Source organism: Trichomonas vaginalis, chromosome V (genome assembly GCF_026262505.1).
Source record: "Trichomonas vaginalis G3 chromosome V, whole genome shotgun sequence".
Classification (NCBI taxonomy): domain Eukaryota; phylum Parabasalia; order Trichomonadida; family Trichomonadidae; genus Trichomonas; species Trichomonas vaginalis.
This window is the reverse complement of record NC_067207.1, coordinates 25,777,352-25,795,181: the sequence shown is the minus strand read 5'-3', so window position 1 is coordinate 25,795,181 and position 17,830 is coordinate 25,777,352. Positions and strand designations below refer to the sequence as shown.

The window sequence follows — 17,830 nt, the reverse complement described above, 5'->3', positions numbered from 1 at the left end:
ATGAATTCAACAGGGTAGAAATGAGGTTAGAAATCGGGTTAGATCTAACCTTCTACCCTAAATTTATTTTTGTGCTATGTTTTCATACGTGTGAGGGTGGTGATATCATTAATTTTTAAGTTTATTTTTTATATAAATGACAGAACAAAAATATAACATTTCTACTCAGCAGGAATGAGACCCTTACTGACTATGTATTCGTTTAATGCTTGATGAAAACAATGGTACATATTATCGTATGGGTATACACAACGTCTGTTTCCATCGTCGTCGTATATGTAGAGCTCAAATCCAGTCCAACCTTCTTTTGTACAATAAGTAGCTTTATTTAAGTATGCATTTATGTAGATAAGGCAATTTTCTTCATCGCTCCAGAAATAATTTTTGTTCTTTGTTGAAATAGTTTTCGTTCCTCTGCGACCATAAGGAATGTATGCAATGAACTTTGCGTCATAAGGGATTGTAATATATTCAGGGTTTCTTTCATCGTCAATGGGTCTGTCTTTGTTAAAATGCATGTTTCTCAGTTTTACTTGAGTTTTGAATAGTTCACGGAAACGTTCTGGGAAAGAGTCATAGTAAATATAGTCGGACATGTCTTTGTAATGAAATAAAAAATTTAAAAAAAATAAAAATAAGGTTATTTTTTATTTAGTGAGGACGGTAGTGAAGTCGTTAGTGAAGTCGTTAGTGAAGTCGTTTATGTGTCAGATGGTTTTGTAAAGATTTAAGGTTAAGTTGGTGTTATGGTTGTGTTGTAAAATATACGTTACCGGTTTCGTAAAGTGTCAAAACCACTAAGTGGTGTACGGAGGCGCGCAGTGCCACAGTACGCAACTTAGGGATACTAACTCTCAAATGATTTACCATCTTCTATCATTTGCATAAAAATATCTTTATTTCCGCCTTGAACAGCATATTTTTCGGAGTTATCGGTGTATTTAGCTCCTAAATTTTTCAAGTAATTGAAACATAATTCTGATCCATTTCTAATTGCATAATCAAGTGGTGTGATTTCATAATCTATTTTCTCATTAATATCAAGATTTGGGAATTTACTCTTAAGATCATCAACTTTGTCCCATGCAATATAGTATAAAGGAGATTCTGTTGAATATATATTGAGAATTTTTTCTTCTTTCATTTTAGGTTTGAAGTTTTCAAATTTGAAACCTTTATAGTGTAGAAGCGTCGCTAATGACTTATTTTTCGGTTCATGGATGTATGAAAATGTGTTTGATATCTTTTGGTAAAGTTCTGAAAATAATTTAATATCTTTAACATGAATTTGTGAAAAAATATCAATCATGTGAAGTACCATTTCGATAATTATTTTGTGAGCTGTTATTAATTCGACAATTTGTGAATATATTTGTATAACATTATTGGAATTGACGCCCCAAATAAATTTTGATACTTGATCTGGGTGTTCGAATACTTTAATTGGCTTAAGGTCACTGTAAATGCATACATTTTCATTTTTTGGCTGCTCTGAACTTGACATTCTTTTGTAAAATTTTGGCAGTGGCACTTTTGGTCTTAAAAATTCAATAAATAAAAAAGTGATCTTAGCTTTCTTTTTATGATTTTTAGGATTGATATCAGTTGTAGATATTATATCTATGATAAACAATAAATTCAATCAATGACTGGTTGACTCAGATGAGGGACACTCCTACATTTCGTTCTGGGGTCTCTCCAAGAAATTAATTATTTTCTTTTTCAATTTATTCGTTTAAAATGTTATTACATTTAGGTAATATTAGGGCTGTACAAAATCGAGAAAAACATTGCCGTGCGGTAATATAGGGTCAAAAAAATCGCGCCTCGGCGGCTCCGCCGCCTCGGCACTATTAAGTGCGCATTATATTTAATATGTCCTTCTTTTTTTTCTTTTTTCTTCTTCTTTTCCTTTCCTTCTTCCTCTCCTTCCTCTTCTTTCCTTCTCCTTCTCTTTTTACAACAACGTCGAAGATCTTCGAATTTGATTGTTGGAAAAGCATCTATTTCAGATAAAGGATGCCTTTCTCACAGTCAACATACGAGGGTCCTGGCTGAAACGTTCTCAAAAAGCCTGAGATGGTAATTCTCTGATCACTCATAGCTGGGCAGGTAGTCATTGCTGACAATACCTGTCTTTATGCATGCACGCTTTCATGTATATGGGTTTACACTATCAATTCGCAAAGTTGTTCCGAATTCTTCCAAAATGGAAGGACCCGAAACAACTTTGTTTGTTAACGATACAGACGCATTACTTTGCATTGATACTGTGCTGAGTTGTGTAGAAAGTTTGATTAGAGTTGTTTTGTTCTGGTATCTCTCATCTTCTGATGAGAGAAATCAAAGCAACACAACTCTAATGAGTTTGTTTTCACTCATTTGTATGTAGGTTTTTAGTTCGATTGGAGCTGCTTCATAATGAGATCTCTCATCAATTGATGAGGGAGATCATAACAAAGCAGCTCTAATGTATATGCTCGTATTAACCGGGTTGTAATGCGTTGTAACGTCAGCTTGTAGTTCGTTTGGGGCCACTTCACATTGAGATGAGAAGAAATGATTAAAGGACTCTGAAAGGCTTTGGCCGTTGATGTTGTAATCGCATTACTTGGAACTAGCTGGATGCTAAGCTGTGTAGAATGTTCGATTAGAGCTGTTTTGATATGATTTTTCTCATCATAAGATTGGAGGAATCATAGCAAAACAACTCTAATGGGTTTACCATCATCTACTTGTATGTAGATGTTTGGGAAATTGTCTTGTTAATCGATTTTCGAGATGACTTTCAAATGCTATAATCAAATGACAAACAAGTCTAAGATTTCTCGACAATACATTAAATCATGATGTTTGTAAGTGCGATGAGATTAGAGTTTTTGAAGGAATGACAAGAGAAGTAGGGAAGCTCGGCATTCGCCGAGCAAATTAAAAATTAACGTATGGATTAAATTTTAAGAGGAATTCAATTTTAATTACGGGTTGTTCAAATATTGATTAAGGGTGCCCCCGTATGTACGTTTATTTGAGAGGAGGAGGATTACCCTCTCAATTTTGAGGGATTCGTTAGTTTATTTTCTCGATGAATATGCAATAAAATTTGATTTTTACCTTATCAATATACTTCATATAATATACACATGTTCATGTAAAAACTTTTCCCCAAAATCCTCAGGAATTAAGGGATTTTTGAATTTTAAGAATTTTTTTCGAATTTTTTTCGAAAAAAAAAATATTTTCAGAACAGCCTTAACGGCTAAGATTTAGGAACAATGTTAAGTATCAAAAAGAAAAGAGATCTGATATAGACAACATATATCGTTGTGTTGTAAACAGAAATTCATCAAAAGTGACACCTCAGAAAAGCTAAAATATTGAATTTTTGGAACTTTTGATAGAGCACGTTTTTAAATATTAATTTAAGTAAATGTATATTTTGTAAAGATTCTTTTTAATAAAAAAATAAAATTTTGAAGGAGAACACAAAATCTTCTGAAAAATAATATCACATAAACTCATATTATTTTCTAATATATAACTATTTTATATACAAATCAAATTCAATGATCTTAAAAGCGAAGGATAAACCTCAAAATTTACGAATATAATGAGTGGGAATATAATGCTTATCTATCATAAAACAATATGAAATATTCCCACTCATTATATTCGTAAATTTTGAGGTTTATCCTTCGCTTTTAAGATCATTGAATTTGATTTGTATATAAAATAGTTATATATTAGAAAATAATATGAGTTTATGTGATATTATTTTTCAGAAGATTTCATTCTATATGCCTATGAAAAGTACTCTCAAAACTAACTTTTTCCTAATTATAATTAAATCTAGAATATTATATTATGCTTAGTATTATTTCATTTTTCTCATTCAATTTAGAATTTACAAATGTCAAAAAATTGAGAGCTGTCACTTTTGATGAATTTCTGTTTATTACAGTTGAAGGTTGAAAAAATCTCTAATATTTGAGCCCAAAATTTCAAATTTTAATTTTTTGAAAAAAGAGGCCACCCGTATGTACGTTTATTTGAGAGGAGGAGGATTATATTTTTGAACGGGTGAAACATTATGAATATGTTAATTATATAATAATATGTATTATTATAAAAACGAAAAAATAAATCACGTTAAAATTTTTCTTTCTTGATTTTTTACAAAATCTACTTAGAATTATGCAAAATATGACTAAATAATTATAAATTTCAAGTTAAATTTTAATTTTGATAAATAATTTAAATTTCAAAATATCAAGTTCAGTTCGACTATGTATGTAGTAATTCCTCAATAAAGTGCCAAAACCCTATTAAAATATATGAACATTTTCAACATTTTAATGTTTTTATTTAAAAATTTGATGGAATATGAGCTTCAAACAATTATTATGTAAATAAAATAATTAAATATATGTATTTATTCGTATTACAACCGTAGTAAGTCGATTCTTCCTTTCTTCTACTGAGTTTTGAATTTGATTTCGAATTGTAAAGAGATTCAAAGGGAAAATACTAGCGGATAAAAACTACCTCCATGAAAGGGTCAGAATGGAGTCAAGTTGTATTTTTTGATATTTTTGTTATAGACCGAAAATAGATTTTTTCGGTTTTCTCTTCAAATAATTGAAAGAATGATACTATTATAGGTTTATTATATTATATAGCATATAATCATGCTATAGCCGAAAATTATAAGTTTTGAGAAGATTGAATATAACACAAATAAATTTGAATGTAAGTTAAATTGCTTGTTGTTTTTAATAGCTATTTAATGAGAAATCCAATATTGCAAAATTCAAATTGAATGATTGAAAGAACAGAAAAAGTCATTCTTTTCAATTTCGAATATGTTTCATTGTATTTATAATTATATGGCAAATAAGATATTTAAACTTGATTTTTGAAGGAAAATTCACAAAATTGAATAAATTCAAATAATTTTTATTCAAAAATAAACTAGTTATTTGAGTTTAATACTAATTATCTATTCAAACTACAAAGTTTGTAATTTAAAATATTTTGTGAGATCAGATTGAATTAATTCAAGGTTCTTTTCAATTAATATTAATGACCATATTACGCATTTTCGAACATTCTAAACCAAATATATAAAAATGGGAGACGAATGTTAAATTTGCTAGACAGGGGAGTTGTCTGCAAAGTTTTAGCTCTTATCTCTAACAAAAAAATTAATTTTTAAAAAAAAGACCGAATACGTTTCACAGCGAGAAAAAAATAAAAGGCAAGATAGAATTTTCTAGACATAAAGAAGTTGTTTACCGAGTTTTAGCTCTTATCTCTAACAAAAAATTAATTTTTAAAAAAAAGACCGAATACGTTTCACAGCGAGAAAAAAATAAAACTTTACACTGATTTTAATTTTCATTTCTAGTCACTTTACTTATTATTTTTTCTTTTTTTTCATTTTAATTATAAATTATTTCATAATACGTTTATTTACGTTACCATTTTCTTTATTCTTTTGAATTCCATACTAGACACTTATAGAATATTTTGATTGTTAACGTACTTCATTAGAATGAATCCTTACAAAGGGTATGTCGATCGAATTTACCTAATTGGTATTTCCAATCAGATTGAAGAAGGTAAAATGACATGGGAAGAAGCTTGCACCCATGTTCCCATCGCCCCAACCCTTCAATCAAATGATTTCAAATATTTAGATGTTTCAAACTCTTTTTTACAAAATCAATTTAGCTTACAGAATATCCCATTGCCTAAAGGCAAGAAAGGTCGTAGGGTCAATCCCTACGACCAAATCAAAGCTCTTGCTGTGATACATGACCACTGGGCCTTTCCCTGTGGTCAAACAAAACAATGGAAACGTTTGAAATTACAACAAATTGATGTATCTTATAGAGAAGTACGCAGATACTTCAAAGAAAATCATTTCACCAAGACGCGATTAGAGCATGCCGGGCCAGAAACAGCAGTAAGATATTGGGCGCTTTCACCCAATCTTATCTGGCACGCAGATGTTCATTATTTTAGGGGTGTTCGTGGCCAGTATATTTATGGCATAATCGACGATTTTAGCCGCAAAGTCCTAGCGTGTATACAAATACCAGATATGCTGGCAGCGACGACAGCGAACGTTGCAGCTTCCGCCTTCATTGAATTTGGCGCCCCTTATTGTTTCTGGACCGACAACGGTTCAGAAAAAGTTAGTATACAAGTCTTGGGTATGGTGGCACTGCGCACCTCCTTACCCAATACTTGTGAATTTGACACTTTACAAAACCGTTAACGTATATTTTACAACACAAACGACAACACTAACTTAACCTTAAATATTTACAAAGCCGCCAACCACTTCACTAACGAACTCACTAATGTAAAAAATAAACGTTCTCACTATCGTTCTCACTAACGACTTCACTAATGTTCTCATAAATTTTCCTCAATATCTTCATCATCAGTGTTAACCCTATTGTAGTCATACTTGAAGCCATAAACTTTCTCTAACTTCTTAACGTACAATTTACATAACTTACCTTCGTCATCGTATGGTTTAATGATATAACTATTTCTATCTTTATACACAGTCAATGAAAAGTCAACTGGTCTCGGATGTATTTGAAAGAACATGTTATGCTCAGGAAGGAAGAATAAATGTTTAAATGTATGTTTGTTATACTGTGGAATTCGAATGAGTTGCTTTTGTTCTGTCATTTACATCCAAATAAAAATAAAAATAAACTTAAAAATAAACTTAAAAATTAATGATATCACCACCCTCACACGTATGAAAACATAGCACAAAAATAAATTTAGGTGAAGAGGTGAGATGTCACCTGTTTTTTCACCTCTTTTTTCACCCGTTGAATTCATTACTTTATAACTCTCTTCCTTGGTTTCTTTTTAGTTGCTTTCTTCACGTCTGTCTCCAGCTTAACTGTCTTTCTTCTTCGTCCGTAATGATACCAGTTACTTCCACCAGTCAATGGGTCAAATGGTCTTTCGTAAGGGTTTCCATACATTCCATAGGGACCATACGGAAGAACTACTGGTGGAGGAAGAGTTCCATCGACTCTATTTAAATGCATTGTTTCACCTTTCATCTGGTCATTAAAGTCTTTTGCGTGTTTTGCAAACTCATCGTCCTTTCCTAAAGCATTTTCTGACTCAGTCGCAACCAAATTGGATGCTTTATTTATGAGTCCTATTTTATTTAATCTTAACTTCTTTGCAACCCAGCCTCCAATCTTTCCTTTATTTGCATCTAATGTCTTCGAAACTCTTCCTCCACTCATTTTATTTACTGCGTCATAAGCTCCAAGTGCTTTTGCTCCAAATGCTAATGCTTTTGTTCCCATTGCGCCTAAAGCTGCCCAAGCTACCATTTACACCATATTAAAATCATCTCTCTTCAATATTATCTCATAAAAGTTCTCGTTACTGGAGAAAGTCAATGAAACATAAACATTCTCATGGACTTCGTCCTCGCCGCGTTGCGGCTTCATAAACTTCTTTCTTATATCATCTATTCGCTTCAAAATGTCTGAACAATTGCTAACATCTTCTACAACAGTTATTTCATCATGAATGACCTTCAAGAACAAGCTCATTTAATATGCTATTAAAATCATCTCAATAATGAGTCCATCCTTTCCATCTTTAGGTAGCACAACATCTTTCATTGAAGAAGGTTCGACAAGTCTTATGTTAAACTTACTGACAAAGTTTGTTATACTATAATGCTTCGGTGGCGAATACATGTAGTTTGAAAGACATAATATAGATTCTTCAGCAAATTCACTTATACTGGATTTTATAACAATGTTCTCACGAGACCAAATACCACCAATTGACAATCTTGTAAGCAATCCTGCTGAACCTTCAACTGTAAACGTCGATGGTAACATTCCACGAAGGTCATCTATTGACATCGTTGAGTCACTGTATTTAAATATTTTCTTAAAGCAATCGTCATTATCTAACCATGCAATAGCTTTGAAGTTTTCATTCGAATATACATCTGCTTCATTAAATGTAAAACCTGACTTCTTTGCAGAGATGACTTTAAAATCTATTGAGTTTGTTTCAAAATTATATGCTATGCTAACTTCTGAAGGTAATGGATGTCCTTCCGCAGTCAGTTGTTCTCTCACTACCGTTTGAAGCTTTGTATTAAAAACTTTCATGTCATCTCCTGTGTCTAGGTTCACATACACAGCAATAGGAAAACTATCTTGCTTCTTTGTTTCATCATTATACCTCAAAACATTAAAGTTCTTCAATAATATTGTTCTTCCTGCTGGAATACTTCGAACCTGTCTGATTTCAATAGCTTTCTCACCTCCTACATACTCTACCCAGTGCCTTGGATATTCATAAGTATACTGACTTTCTTGAATTTTGGTAGGTTTCATCATAACGTGTTCATAGTATATCTTTATACTCTTGTCAGTTAGACTCGGTGCTATGTTCTGAATATTTCTGACTTGCATTTTTAATGGAGATAAAATGAAGCATTTAATACATGACGTAGATGAAGACATGAATGAAACTACAGACAAACTTAACTCTTCTCTCATTCTTCCTTTCAGTAAGGACTATGAGTTCTGTTCAAATGGCGTTTATTTCTATTGTGGAAAGATGGGTTCAGGTAAGACATTTAATTTAATTCGTCATATACTCATAACAGAACGTTTAGGAAACGACTCATATTATGACCAAATCATTATATCAGCAACTTCAGACTCTATGGACTCAACAGCGAAAACATTTATGTCAAAAGTTCAAGCCTCTGTCGTTAAAGTTCCAGACAGTGAACTCATTGAATTTCTTCAACGTTACATTCGACGTAAGAGGAAATATTATGCCATCGTTGAATTTATACAGTCAGGAATGCAAAAGACTTCTGAGGAGATGGAAAGAATTATTGACAAACACCACTTACGTCAGTACTCAGGAGTTTACGATATGAAACGACTGACAAACTACATTCTATCAAAACTTTCAAAATACCCCTTCAAAAAATATCCTTCAAACACTCTGCTCGTTTGCGACGACTTCGCTGGTAAAGGTTTAGTGTCAAAACCTGACTCACCATTAGCTAACATCATTACTAAAGTCAGACATTACCATTTAACTGTAGCAATACTTATGCAAACATGGAGGTTTTTAGCTTTAAACATAAAACGTCTCATAACTGACTTCGTTATCTTTCAAGGTTTCTCACGTTATGATATTGAACTCATTTGGAAACAGTCAGGTATAACATTACCTTTTGAAGAAATTTGGGAAGCATATAAGTCTCTCATCTCTCCTCGTTCATACCTTGAGATTCATATCATGACTAATACCATTAAAGTCAAAAATATTCCATGGGAACGACCAACATTGTTTTAAAGTTTAACCTTCAATTGACTGATGGTAAACAAATTCCATGCATCTCTGTCGCCATTTCTGTTAATATTTTTGCTGTCATTCATATCATCCACTTCCCCATCCGTTAACTTTTGAGGATATGCGTTAGAATAGCTGTTCTTAAATGAAGGCTTTTCACCTTTTAGCGCATAAACTCTATAACTTTCTGCATACTTTATGTTTGAACCTCCTGAGCCATCATTGACATAAATTTTTATAGGCTTCCACCCTTTGTTCATGTTCCTGCTTCTTCCCTTAGCTCTTTTGTTCAGTAGTTCTACATCTTTATACACAGCACCTGTCTCAGTGAATTCAACAATATTTTCATTCGTTAGCTTTACATTCAAACCCTTGTCGAGTATATTGTTCATTTCATACATATAAAAGGTTTTTATTCTATATGAAATGAGAAGCAAATCCATCTTAGCTGGTGCCGTTAATGTTCCAATTGAACCAACATCAAATGTTGACTCACGAACGACAAACAATATTGTCATAAAGAACTATAGTTCAGAGTGTTTGAAAGAAAAAGAACCAGAACTGAAATCCGTGAATTTAAACTCAGCTTCAAACGCTAACGCTACATCAGATGTTAAGTTAGAGTATCCACCACTGGACCAAGTTCTTTCAAGAGAAGCCAACGACAACCCTTACACAAATGTTCAAACAAATCCTTCAGATAACGTAGACCATTACCTTCTTCAGTTATACCAAACAATTTTACTCAAAGACGATAAGAAGCTTTTGGTAAATCTTATAAGCAAGAACCAAATAATTTTAACAAAGGAGGACCTTGAAAATGTTATATCACGAATAACAGGGAAACAATGTGTCATTGACTATCTCGACCCTGAAATTGAATGCTGTGGTCAAACGCCACCATTCATGAAAATAGGTAACATCCGCATCATTGAAACACCAGGAACTACAGGAGTTGAGTTTAAGTATAAATATTCGAATGAATATACAAAACTTTCAACAGAATATAAACTTTGTTTGAAATATGTTTTAGTAAATTAAAGCAATTTGTAATATCTGTCCAAAACTTCTTCAACAGTATCGAACTCATCTTCATAATGCAAACCTAATCTTATTGACTTGGTGCAGTTTTCACTAACACAATATAGCGCTTTGCGCTCGGCGCCTTTGACGCCTTTTTCTGTTCTCTTGACTGACATAACTAATTCATTTGTTTCATCAAACAGCAACAACCAAAGTTCATGACCTAATACATAACATTCATACTTTATATTTTTAGCTCTGAGTTCTCTTGTAAGCTGTTGCATTTAATATTTTCTAAAAAGTCAACTTCAACAGTCATTCGCACTGGTGCCTTCAGTTCTACAGGCTCGCCTTGAAAGTCAACAAGTCTGAATTGCATGTCTTTCAAATTATGAGGACTAATGCGAACCCATTTACCTAAATGAGTTGCTATGACAGGAACGTTTGGAATGAACATTGAATTGACTGCATAACAGAAGGATTTATATTCTACTGAACCTTTACTATTAACTCCTGAAATACCTGTGACATTAGCTATTTTTGACTCAATGTATAAACAATTACCATAACATACGTATGGAACAGATTTCATCTCAATCGTTTTGTCAACACTTTTCAAAGGAAATGTCATATGGTATGCACCCAGAAGCAATTGAACTCTATGACTCATTCGTGTTATCTTAAACTCCTTTGCATAACTGAACTTCAAAACTCCTGCAATAAGTTTAACATTCATTAAGTTTTCTTCGTTATCCTTGTTTATTGTAGTATTTATGAGCGCATTTAACACTCCAGCTAATGTTTCCATCTTATATTCTACATTATTGTGAAATCTTATTTCGTGCTTCTTTCCATCTATTTCAAGCTCCATGAAATCTGTTTCATCTGTTATAACGAATGAAGCGATAGTATTGAAGTCAACAACTCTGAATGCAAGTGGCTCATTCTGAAGACCTAAGTTTGTTTGAAGCTTTACTGTCCCGTATTCGTTTGGGTCTGTACTTTGCAAATAGAACAACATTTTATTCTCATTAAAATATGACTATTGCTGCATATGCGTATGAAGCTGACAGAGCTAAACGTTTATATTTTGGTCAATACTCTCTCACACTTACTGACAAATATATTGTTATTTCTGATGGAAATACCGAGAAATACATAACATGGAAGGACTATGAAAAGTTTGACCCTATTTTAACTCCATGTACTATGCCATTCATTGTAAATGGTGAAGTTGTCATGAAGAACGACACAACAGTATATAAGTCTGTTCATGAAGCGTTAGAATATATGTTGAATTATAATCCCGAAATATTTGACCCAAGCACTACACCATGTGCAATGCCTTTTATTAAGGATGGTGAAATCGTAAGAGTTCCGGATTCAACGATTTATACTGCTGTTCAAAACAGTTTACAAAACATTTTAGCGAATATCTTTAATTCAGAAACTACAGAAATAAAATTACCGTATATAACAGATGCTAAAGAAATTAAATCAAAAACGACAACATTATTTACGTCACTTAATGATTTAATGACTTATATCATTAATATTCCTGCACCAACTACAGCATTTGATCCAAACTCGACGGTTTGCAGTGTACCTTTCATAAAGTCGCAAACGGACTCTTTGAGTCCTGAAGGTCTTTCAGACCGAAGCGACCAGGGCGAAGCCCATGACAGTTCAGTAATTGTTTTAAGGGATTCAACAGTTAATGAATCATTAAAGGCGTCATTAATGAAAATCATTGATTTTAACTCATTCACGAATACATATAATTCATTCATTAATGTTTCATATGCTTCTAAAGAAGGTGAGCCAAAAACTATTGATAAAGCGGTGTATGAAATAAAAGCATCAACGACGAAATTGAATTCGTTAACTTTTGACGGTGATAGTTTCGTTAATGACATAACATCGGGGAAAACAATTTTAACGAAAGAATACTTAAAATCTCATGTTAGTGAGTTCGTTGAAATTGAAAAAGAAGGTGGAATTAAGTTCGATCCACTGAGTTTCATTTTCAGCTTAGCGAATGCAGGTATTAGTTTCGCTGAATGGACAACTATACAGAGTGAAATAAATGCAATATGGACGTTTTTGGGGTCAAAAGCGGGAATGGGTGAGCTTGTAAATGCTGCAAGAACATTAGGTGAAACAGGAAATTTTGTAGATGGTTTTAAAAGACTTGTTTCAAATGTTTTAACAAACACAAAGAAATTATTTAGATATACCATACATAACGGACGGATTTTCGAACAGATAGCAACAAACCCTCCGGTTATGGCTGCGTTGATGATGGTTAGAGATATAAAACCACGTAACGACGGGAACGAAGAACATGAACAACAGAGCCCAACGGGCTCAGAGCCACATAGTGGCGAGGATACTGGTCGGGTTATTCAAGACATTAAAAACGTGTATCCTGAAGTTATTGATTTATTTAGAGGAGTTAATGATTCAATTTCAAAACATTCTATAACCCTCGATGAAGAGAATAAATTAACAGATTATATATTCGTCATTATTGCAGAACTAATGAAGAGAATAAATGAAAAAGGAATTGGTGATATCATTAATGTCAGCGATGTAATGATGAAAAGAAATTTTGACTCATTATTTACAAAACCGAAAACAGAATATAGTCTTTATGACGTAATTACCGAATTAATGAAAAAGATTAATGATAATAAGAGTTCTGGCGGAAGAGTTGAATTAGAAGTGAATGATGTTAATGAGAAATTAGCCGAAAAAGCAGATAAAAACCACGTTCATTATATAACTTCAGACGAACAGATTATAACGGACTACCATGGATATTTAACACAGAATGAACAAATAAGCACTGAAGATGTTAATGAAAGAAGATATAAATACATTCGTGCTAAAGGTTATGACATAAGCTGTACTGTACATTATGACACAGGTAAAGCACAAGAAGCATTTAGTTATAACGATGAAATTTATGCCTCTACTTTCTCTGTTAAAGGTGTATTAGTTGAACCAAGATTTACTTTGAGAGTTAAGTCAAAAATAACGTTTGAAGATGCTATTAAAAGTAAAGCTGACAAAGTTGAACTCGAAGCAATGAACAAAGTTTTGAAATCTCATAAACACAACATCTCCGATATAAATGAACTTCAAACTTCTTTAGACAGTAAAGCCGACAAGAACCATACACATAAATCCTTCACTACTGTTAGAGCAGACGACATAATATTGAACTTTGACCTTGGTTCAAGTGCACCATTAGAAAATCCAAGTACAAGCGTAAAAGATACACTAAACTCCTTAAATAGTAAATGTATGAACATTGAAAGTCATGTCAGAAACTTTGAAACCCATGAACTACCAGCAATGTTAGATAAGAAAGCAGACAAGAACCATACACATACAAGTTTTACAACTGTTGGTATAGAAAGTATTGAAGGAACGGTTGAAGAAACTGGTGGGGATGCATTATATTGTAAACCTCCTAACTTTCCACAAGGTTTAACATCGGATGACGACATAACGACGATGAGAAACATTAGATGTAAAGATGTTTATGTCATGAAGGATGAACATAATATTAAATTCACTGCTCAAGATTTATATGACAAGAAAGCCGACAAGAACCATACACATAAATCCTTCACTACTGTTAGAGCAGACGACATAATATTGAACTTTGACCTTGGTTCAAGTGCACCATTAGAAAATCCAAGTACAAGCGTAAAAGATACACTAAACAATTTAGATAAGAGTTGCAGGAATACCGAAGATCATGCCAGAAACTTTGAAGCATATGAACTACCAGCAATGTTAGATAAGAAAGCTGACAAAACTTATGTGGATGCAGAACTAACAAAGAAATTTTCGAAACCAGATACAATGACATTTACAACAGAAATTATAAATGGTGAACCATCAACTCCATTTGAATTTGTTAGAGGTCTTCAACCAGATACTTTTGAATTTTTCTTGGATAATTCTATTGAACTAACATTACATTATAAAAGTGGAACAAATGCAACATTTCATCCGGGAGATACATTCCAAATGGTATTTAATGACATAAGTTCTTTAGAATATGTTTATAGAGTTATGAGCATATATGATTTAATATATCCTATAGGAGCTGTTTATACGTCTATGAATCCAATAAATCCAAACACTTTATTTGGTGGTAGATGGTATGAAATAGTTGACAGTTTTCCATTCTACACTAATACGCAGTCAATGAAGATGGGAGGTTCAAAGAAAATAGGTATTGAAAACCTTCCTTCACATATGCATAGGTTCAGTGGAAGAACATCTGTGGAAGGAAACCATTCACATTCAATAACAAAAAGAGGTTATACAAATCTTGCAGCGGGTTCGGATAGACAGGGAATGCATAGATATGATATTTCAACTGACCCAGTAGATGTTAGCACAGGTATTTTCTGTGGAACTGCAGGAAATCATACACATGTTGTAGCTGGTATTACAGACCCAGCAGGTAATGGAAAAGATTATATGCCTCCTTATATAACAATGCACGCTTGGATACGAGTTGGTTAAAATCTTTAACTTTACATAAATGAGCTTGAAAGAAGTATTCGAACAACATCCATGGAGGTCATTTAAGAAATTCAATGAAGCTGCAAAGAGTCGGGATTTACTAACAGAGCTGAAGTGAAAAGGTTCTTTGACAAAAATGTTGTACATCAAACAAAAATAAACCCTTACGACTACTTTTTACCAATTTACTCCAACACTCCTGACGCATACCAATTTGACACTCTCATTCAAAGCAGAAAATGTGGTCATAAACCATTCCTCATCTTCATAAATGTTAACACTCGTAAAGCTTTTGCGTATATAATGAGAAATAAAGGAACTCGTGAAGTGTTAAGAGTTTTACAAAAGTTTGTAGCAGAACATAACCCAAGTACTTTAACATCAGACCAAGACAGTGCATACCTCAGCAATGAAATCACAGAATTTCTCATTAAGCATAACATAACTCACTACACTACTGAAGACCATAACCATAACATACTCGGTATCATTAACCGCTTCATAAGGACTCTCAGAGATTTAAATCAAGAGCGAGACTTTACCGAAGAAACAATGAAACATTTTCTCGAAGTATATAATTCCTCAACACATTCTACAACAGGACATACACCAAATTCAATGACACAACAACAAGAAGAAAAGTATATACAAAAGAAACGAAGTCAAACACAAAATATCAGAAATTCAACACAATTTACTCTCATTCCTGGTACAAAAGTTCGTGTAGTTCTTGACGACAAACCGTTGACAAAGAAACGTTTAAGGTTAAGTCGAAATTATTATATCGTAGACTCTACGCAAGGTAATGGATATCTTATAAAAGCTGCTGACGACTCCATAGCATTTTACCCTCGTCATAAATTAGTCGAAAGTAGTAATGGCAAACTTGCTGAAACCATTGACGAAGCAAAGCGAGGAGTGGTTATTGAAATACTTGACTACAACATAAACGATGACACTTATAAAGTAAGATATGAAGGAGGCGTTGAAGATGTTATACCATCTAAGAACTTGAGAGAATCTAAACCAACTCATCTGGGACCATTAGAGCGGGAGTACTGGAAAGATAAAAACATGCCAGAAAGAATAAGAAAATTCTTCTAAACTTTTTCGTTGGATGTAAATCAGACATGAATGAGAACAGTCATGATATCATTAATGGTACCATTTATTTTTGTCATAAACTTTATTTATGTTAGAATGTTAGATCTAACACGTTTTCTAACCACTTTTCTAACATGGTCTAAAACTCTCGAAAATCATGAATTTTTGACATTTCCTTATGAAAGAAAAATAACGCTAATTTTTTTCTAAGAAAAATTTTTATCTTGTATGTAAAGATATGATTTCAACAATAGGTTCTACAACACTTCAAGCCGCGAACGGCGGGACTCTGTCCACAACAACTTCACCAAACTCTTTAGTTATGAATCCAACATCTATGTTAGTAGAGATGAAAAGCTTCATTCCTTCTTCATATACTTTTGAGACAGAAATACAAAGAATTAAGCAAGAACTTTTAACAAGTAATTTAGACTGTAGTGCGAAAGATGAAACAAATGAACAGTATCTTTATGACATGCAGGATATTATTGACCATTTACCCAAATTGCCTGAAATCCAACAACAAAAGCTCACTATTCATGAATTCGATGAAATAGAAGTGAAACCAACTGACTCAGTAGAAATAAAGAAGTTCATACGTAAAGTAAACTATGAGTTTCTAGGATATCATTGCAACCATAAAGTTATGGACAAAGATTGCGACATGGTATATAAGAACATCTCTGACATATATAAATCTGGGGAGTTTAAGGCATTCGACAACTTTGTTTCATTAGTTGCTGAATGTGTATGGGAAATAAGAGATAAAGATAGAAGAGGTAAGGTATGGAATGAACAGATAAAACCAACAACTTTTGAGTTAAAGAAAACCATTGACGCCTTAGTTGTTCTAGCAGGTCAAATTTCAATGTATAACGCAAAAATGAATCCGCAATGTTCTAAATGTAAAGCAGCAATGAGGAAATATAACTACTCCGTCAAAGAGATAGAAAGAATGAGAAACGACTATGCAGACTTAAAGAAAGAAATGACAAACATTGAGTTTGAAACAGTTGGAAAGATAGACAATGACACCAAAGTGGTTAGAATAGGTGATTTAAACGTAAGATACTCAAAGAAATACAACAAATATTCTTTGTCAGACATTATATCTCCATCTGGAAAGAGACCGCAGGACTGGGTTAGAATTGCTTCAACTCAGAAAATTTTGACAAGAAATCCTGAGCTTATGATATCAGTAAAATTCTATGGAACTACAGCATATCTCATCGACAAAAGTCTTATACCAATAGTTTTGTTATGGATTGACCCAGTTGTTGGATATAACTTCATAACTTATGGTTCATTCGATACGGAACGTTGCAGTGAAGGCTTACTTTACATCGTTCAGAAACCGAAGGACTTCAACACAAAAGATATAAGATAGGAAGGACATATAATATAACTCTAAGATATGACAGTACAGTCAATAGAGTCAAGGTTGTGTTCGTTAATGATATGAGAGCTGCTGAAACAGAACTACTTGAAAAGTTTGAGAAAATGTATGGTGCTCCCATAAAAGGTAAAGAAACGTTTGAAGTAGATGAGATAGATAAAGCTATAAAATTATTTGACGAAGTTGCTGAAAAATACATGTAAAGCGTTTATTTTTGGTCTTTTGTGAAAGATAGAAAAAATAAAGTTAGTTTTTATTTTATTTATTTTTTTATCCTGTATGTAAGAACAGATATGTCAACATCAGAGAACACAACAACTGCTATCGTTCATGAAGCCATAAATGAAGAATACGAATACATACAGTATAACAAAC

General features: G+C 32.9%; 6 protein-coding genes across 6 annotated transcripts, besides 8 other annotated features; 2 read left to right on the top strand and 4 right to left on the bottom strand.

Moving 5' to 3' along the window:
* Window positions 1-161: 161 nt before the first annotated feature.
* TVAGG3_0402920 (uncharacterized protein) lies at window positions 162-596 on the bottom strand (the record flags this gene model as incomplete). Its single annotated transcript, XM_001307453.1, has 1 exon — window positions 162-596. One exon carries the CDS (start codon window positions 594-596, stop codon window positions 162-164), a length of 435 nt encoding a protein of 144 aa, XP_001307454.1.
* Window positions 597-847: 251 nt separating this feature from the next.
* Window positions 848-1,504, bottom strand: TVAGG3_0402910 (protein ubiquitination; the record flags this gene model as incomplete). Its single annotated transcript, XM_001307452.1, has 1 exon — window positions 848-1,504. One exon carries the CDS (start codon window positions 1,502-1,504, stop codon window positions 848-850), a length of 657 nt encoding a protein of 218 aa, XP_001307453.1.
* A 308-nt stretch (window positions 1,505-1,812) lies between these two features.
* Window positions 1,813-1,959: a mobile genetic element.
* A 332-nt stretch (window positions 1,960-2,291) lies between these two features.
* Window positions 2,292-2,551: a mobile genetic element.
* Window positions 2,552-2,881: 330 nt separating this feature from the next.
* Window positions 2,882-2,955: a mobile genetic element.
* Window positions 2,956-3,324: 369 nt separating this feature from the next.
* Window positions 3,325-3,362: a mobile genetic element.
* A 556-nt stretch (window positions 3,363-3,918) lies between these two features.
* Window positions 3,919-3,955: a mobile genetic element.
* Window positions 3,956-4,027: 72 nt separating this feature from the next.
* Window positions 4,028-4,591: a mobile genetic element.
* Window positions 4,592-5,374: a mobile genetic element.
* Window positions 5,375-6,195: 821 nt separating this feature from the next.
* Window positions 6,196-17,830: part of a mobile genetic element that runs on past the window's edge.
* Window positions 10,652-11,143, bottom strand: TVAGG3_0402830 (uncharacterized protein; the record flags this gene model as incomplete). Its single annotated transcript, XM_051232818.1, has 1 exon — window positions 10,652-11,143. One exon carries the CDS (start codon window positions 11,141-11,143, stop codon window positions 10,652-10,654), a length of 492 nt encoding a protein of 163 aa, XP_051102548.1.
* Window positions 11,949-12,323, bottom strand: TVAGG3_0402820 (uncharacterized protein; the record flags this gene model as incomplete). Its single annotated transcript, XM_051232817.1, has 1 exon — window positions 11,949-12,323. The coding sequence occupies one exon, from the start codon at window positions 12,321-12,323 to the stop codon at window positions 11,949-11,951; it is 375 nt and encodes a 124-aa protein (XP_051102547.1).
* Window positions 13,081-14,500, top strand: TVAGG3_0402810 (keratin-associated protein family; the record flags this gene model as incomplete). Its single annotated transcript, XM_051232816.1, has 1 exon — window positions 13,081-14,500. A coding segment is annotated over one exon (1,420 nt), but the record flags the coding sequence as incomplete, so codon positions are not given.
* TVAGG3_0402800 (integrase core domain containing protein family) lies at window positions 15,574-16,059 on the top strand (the record flags this gene model as incomplete). Its single annotated transcript, XM_051232815.1, has 1 exon — window positions 15,574-16,059. One exon carries the CDS (start codon window positions 15,574-15,576, stop codon window positions 16,057-16,059), a length of 486 nt encoding a protein of 161 aa, XP_051102545.1.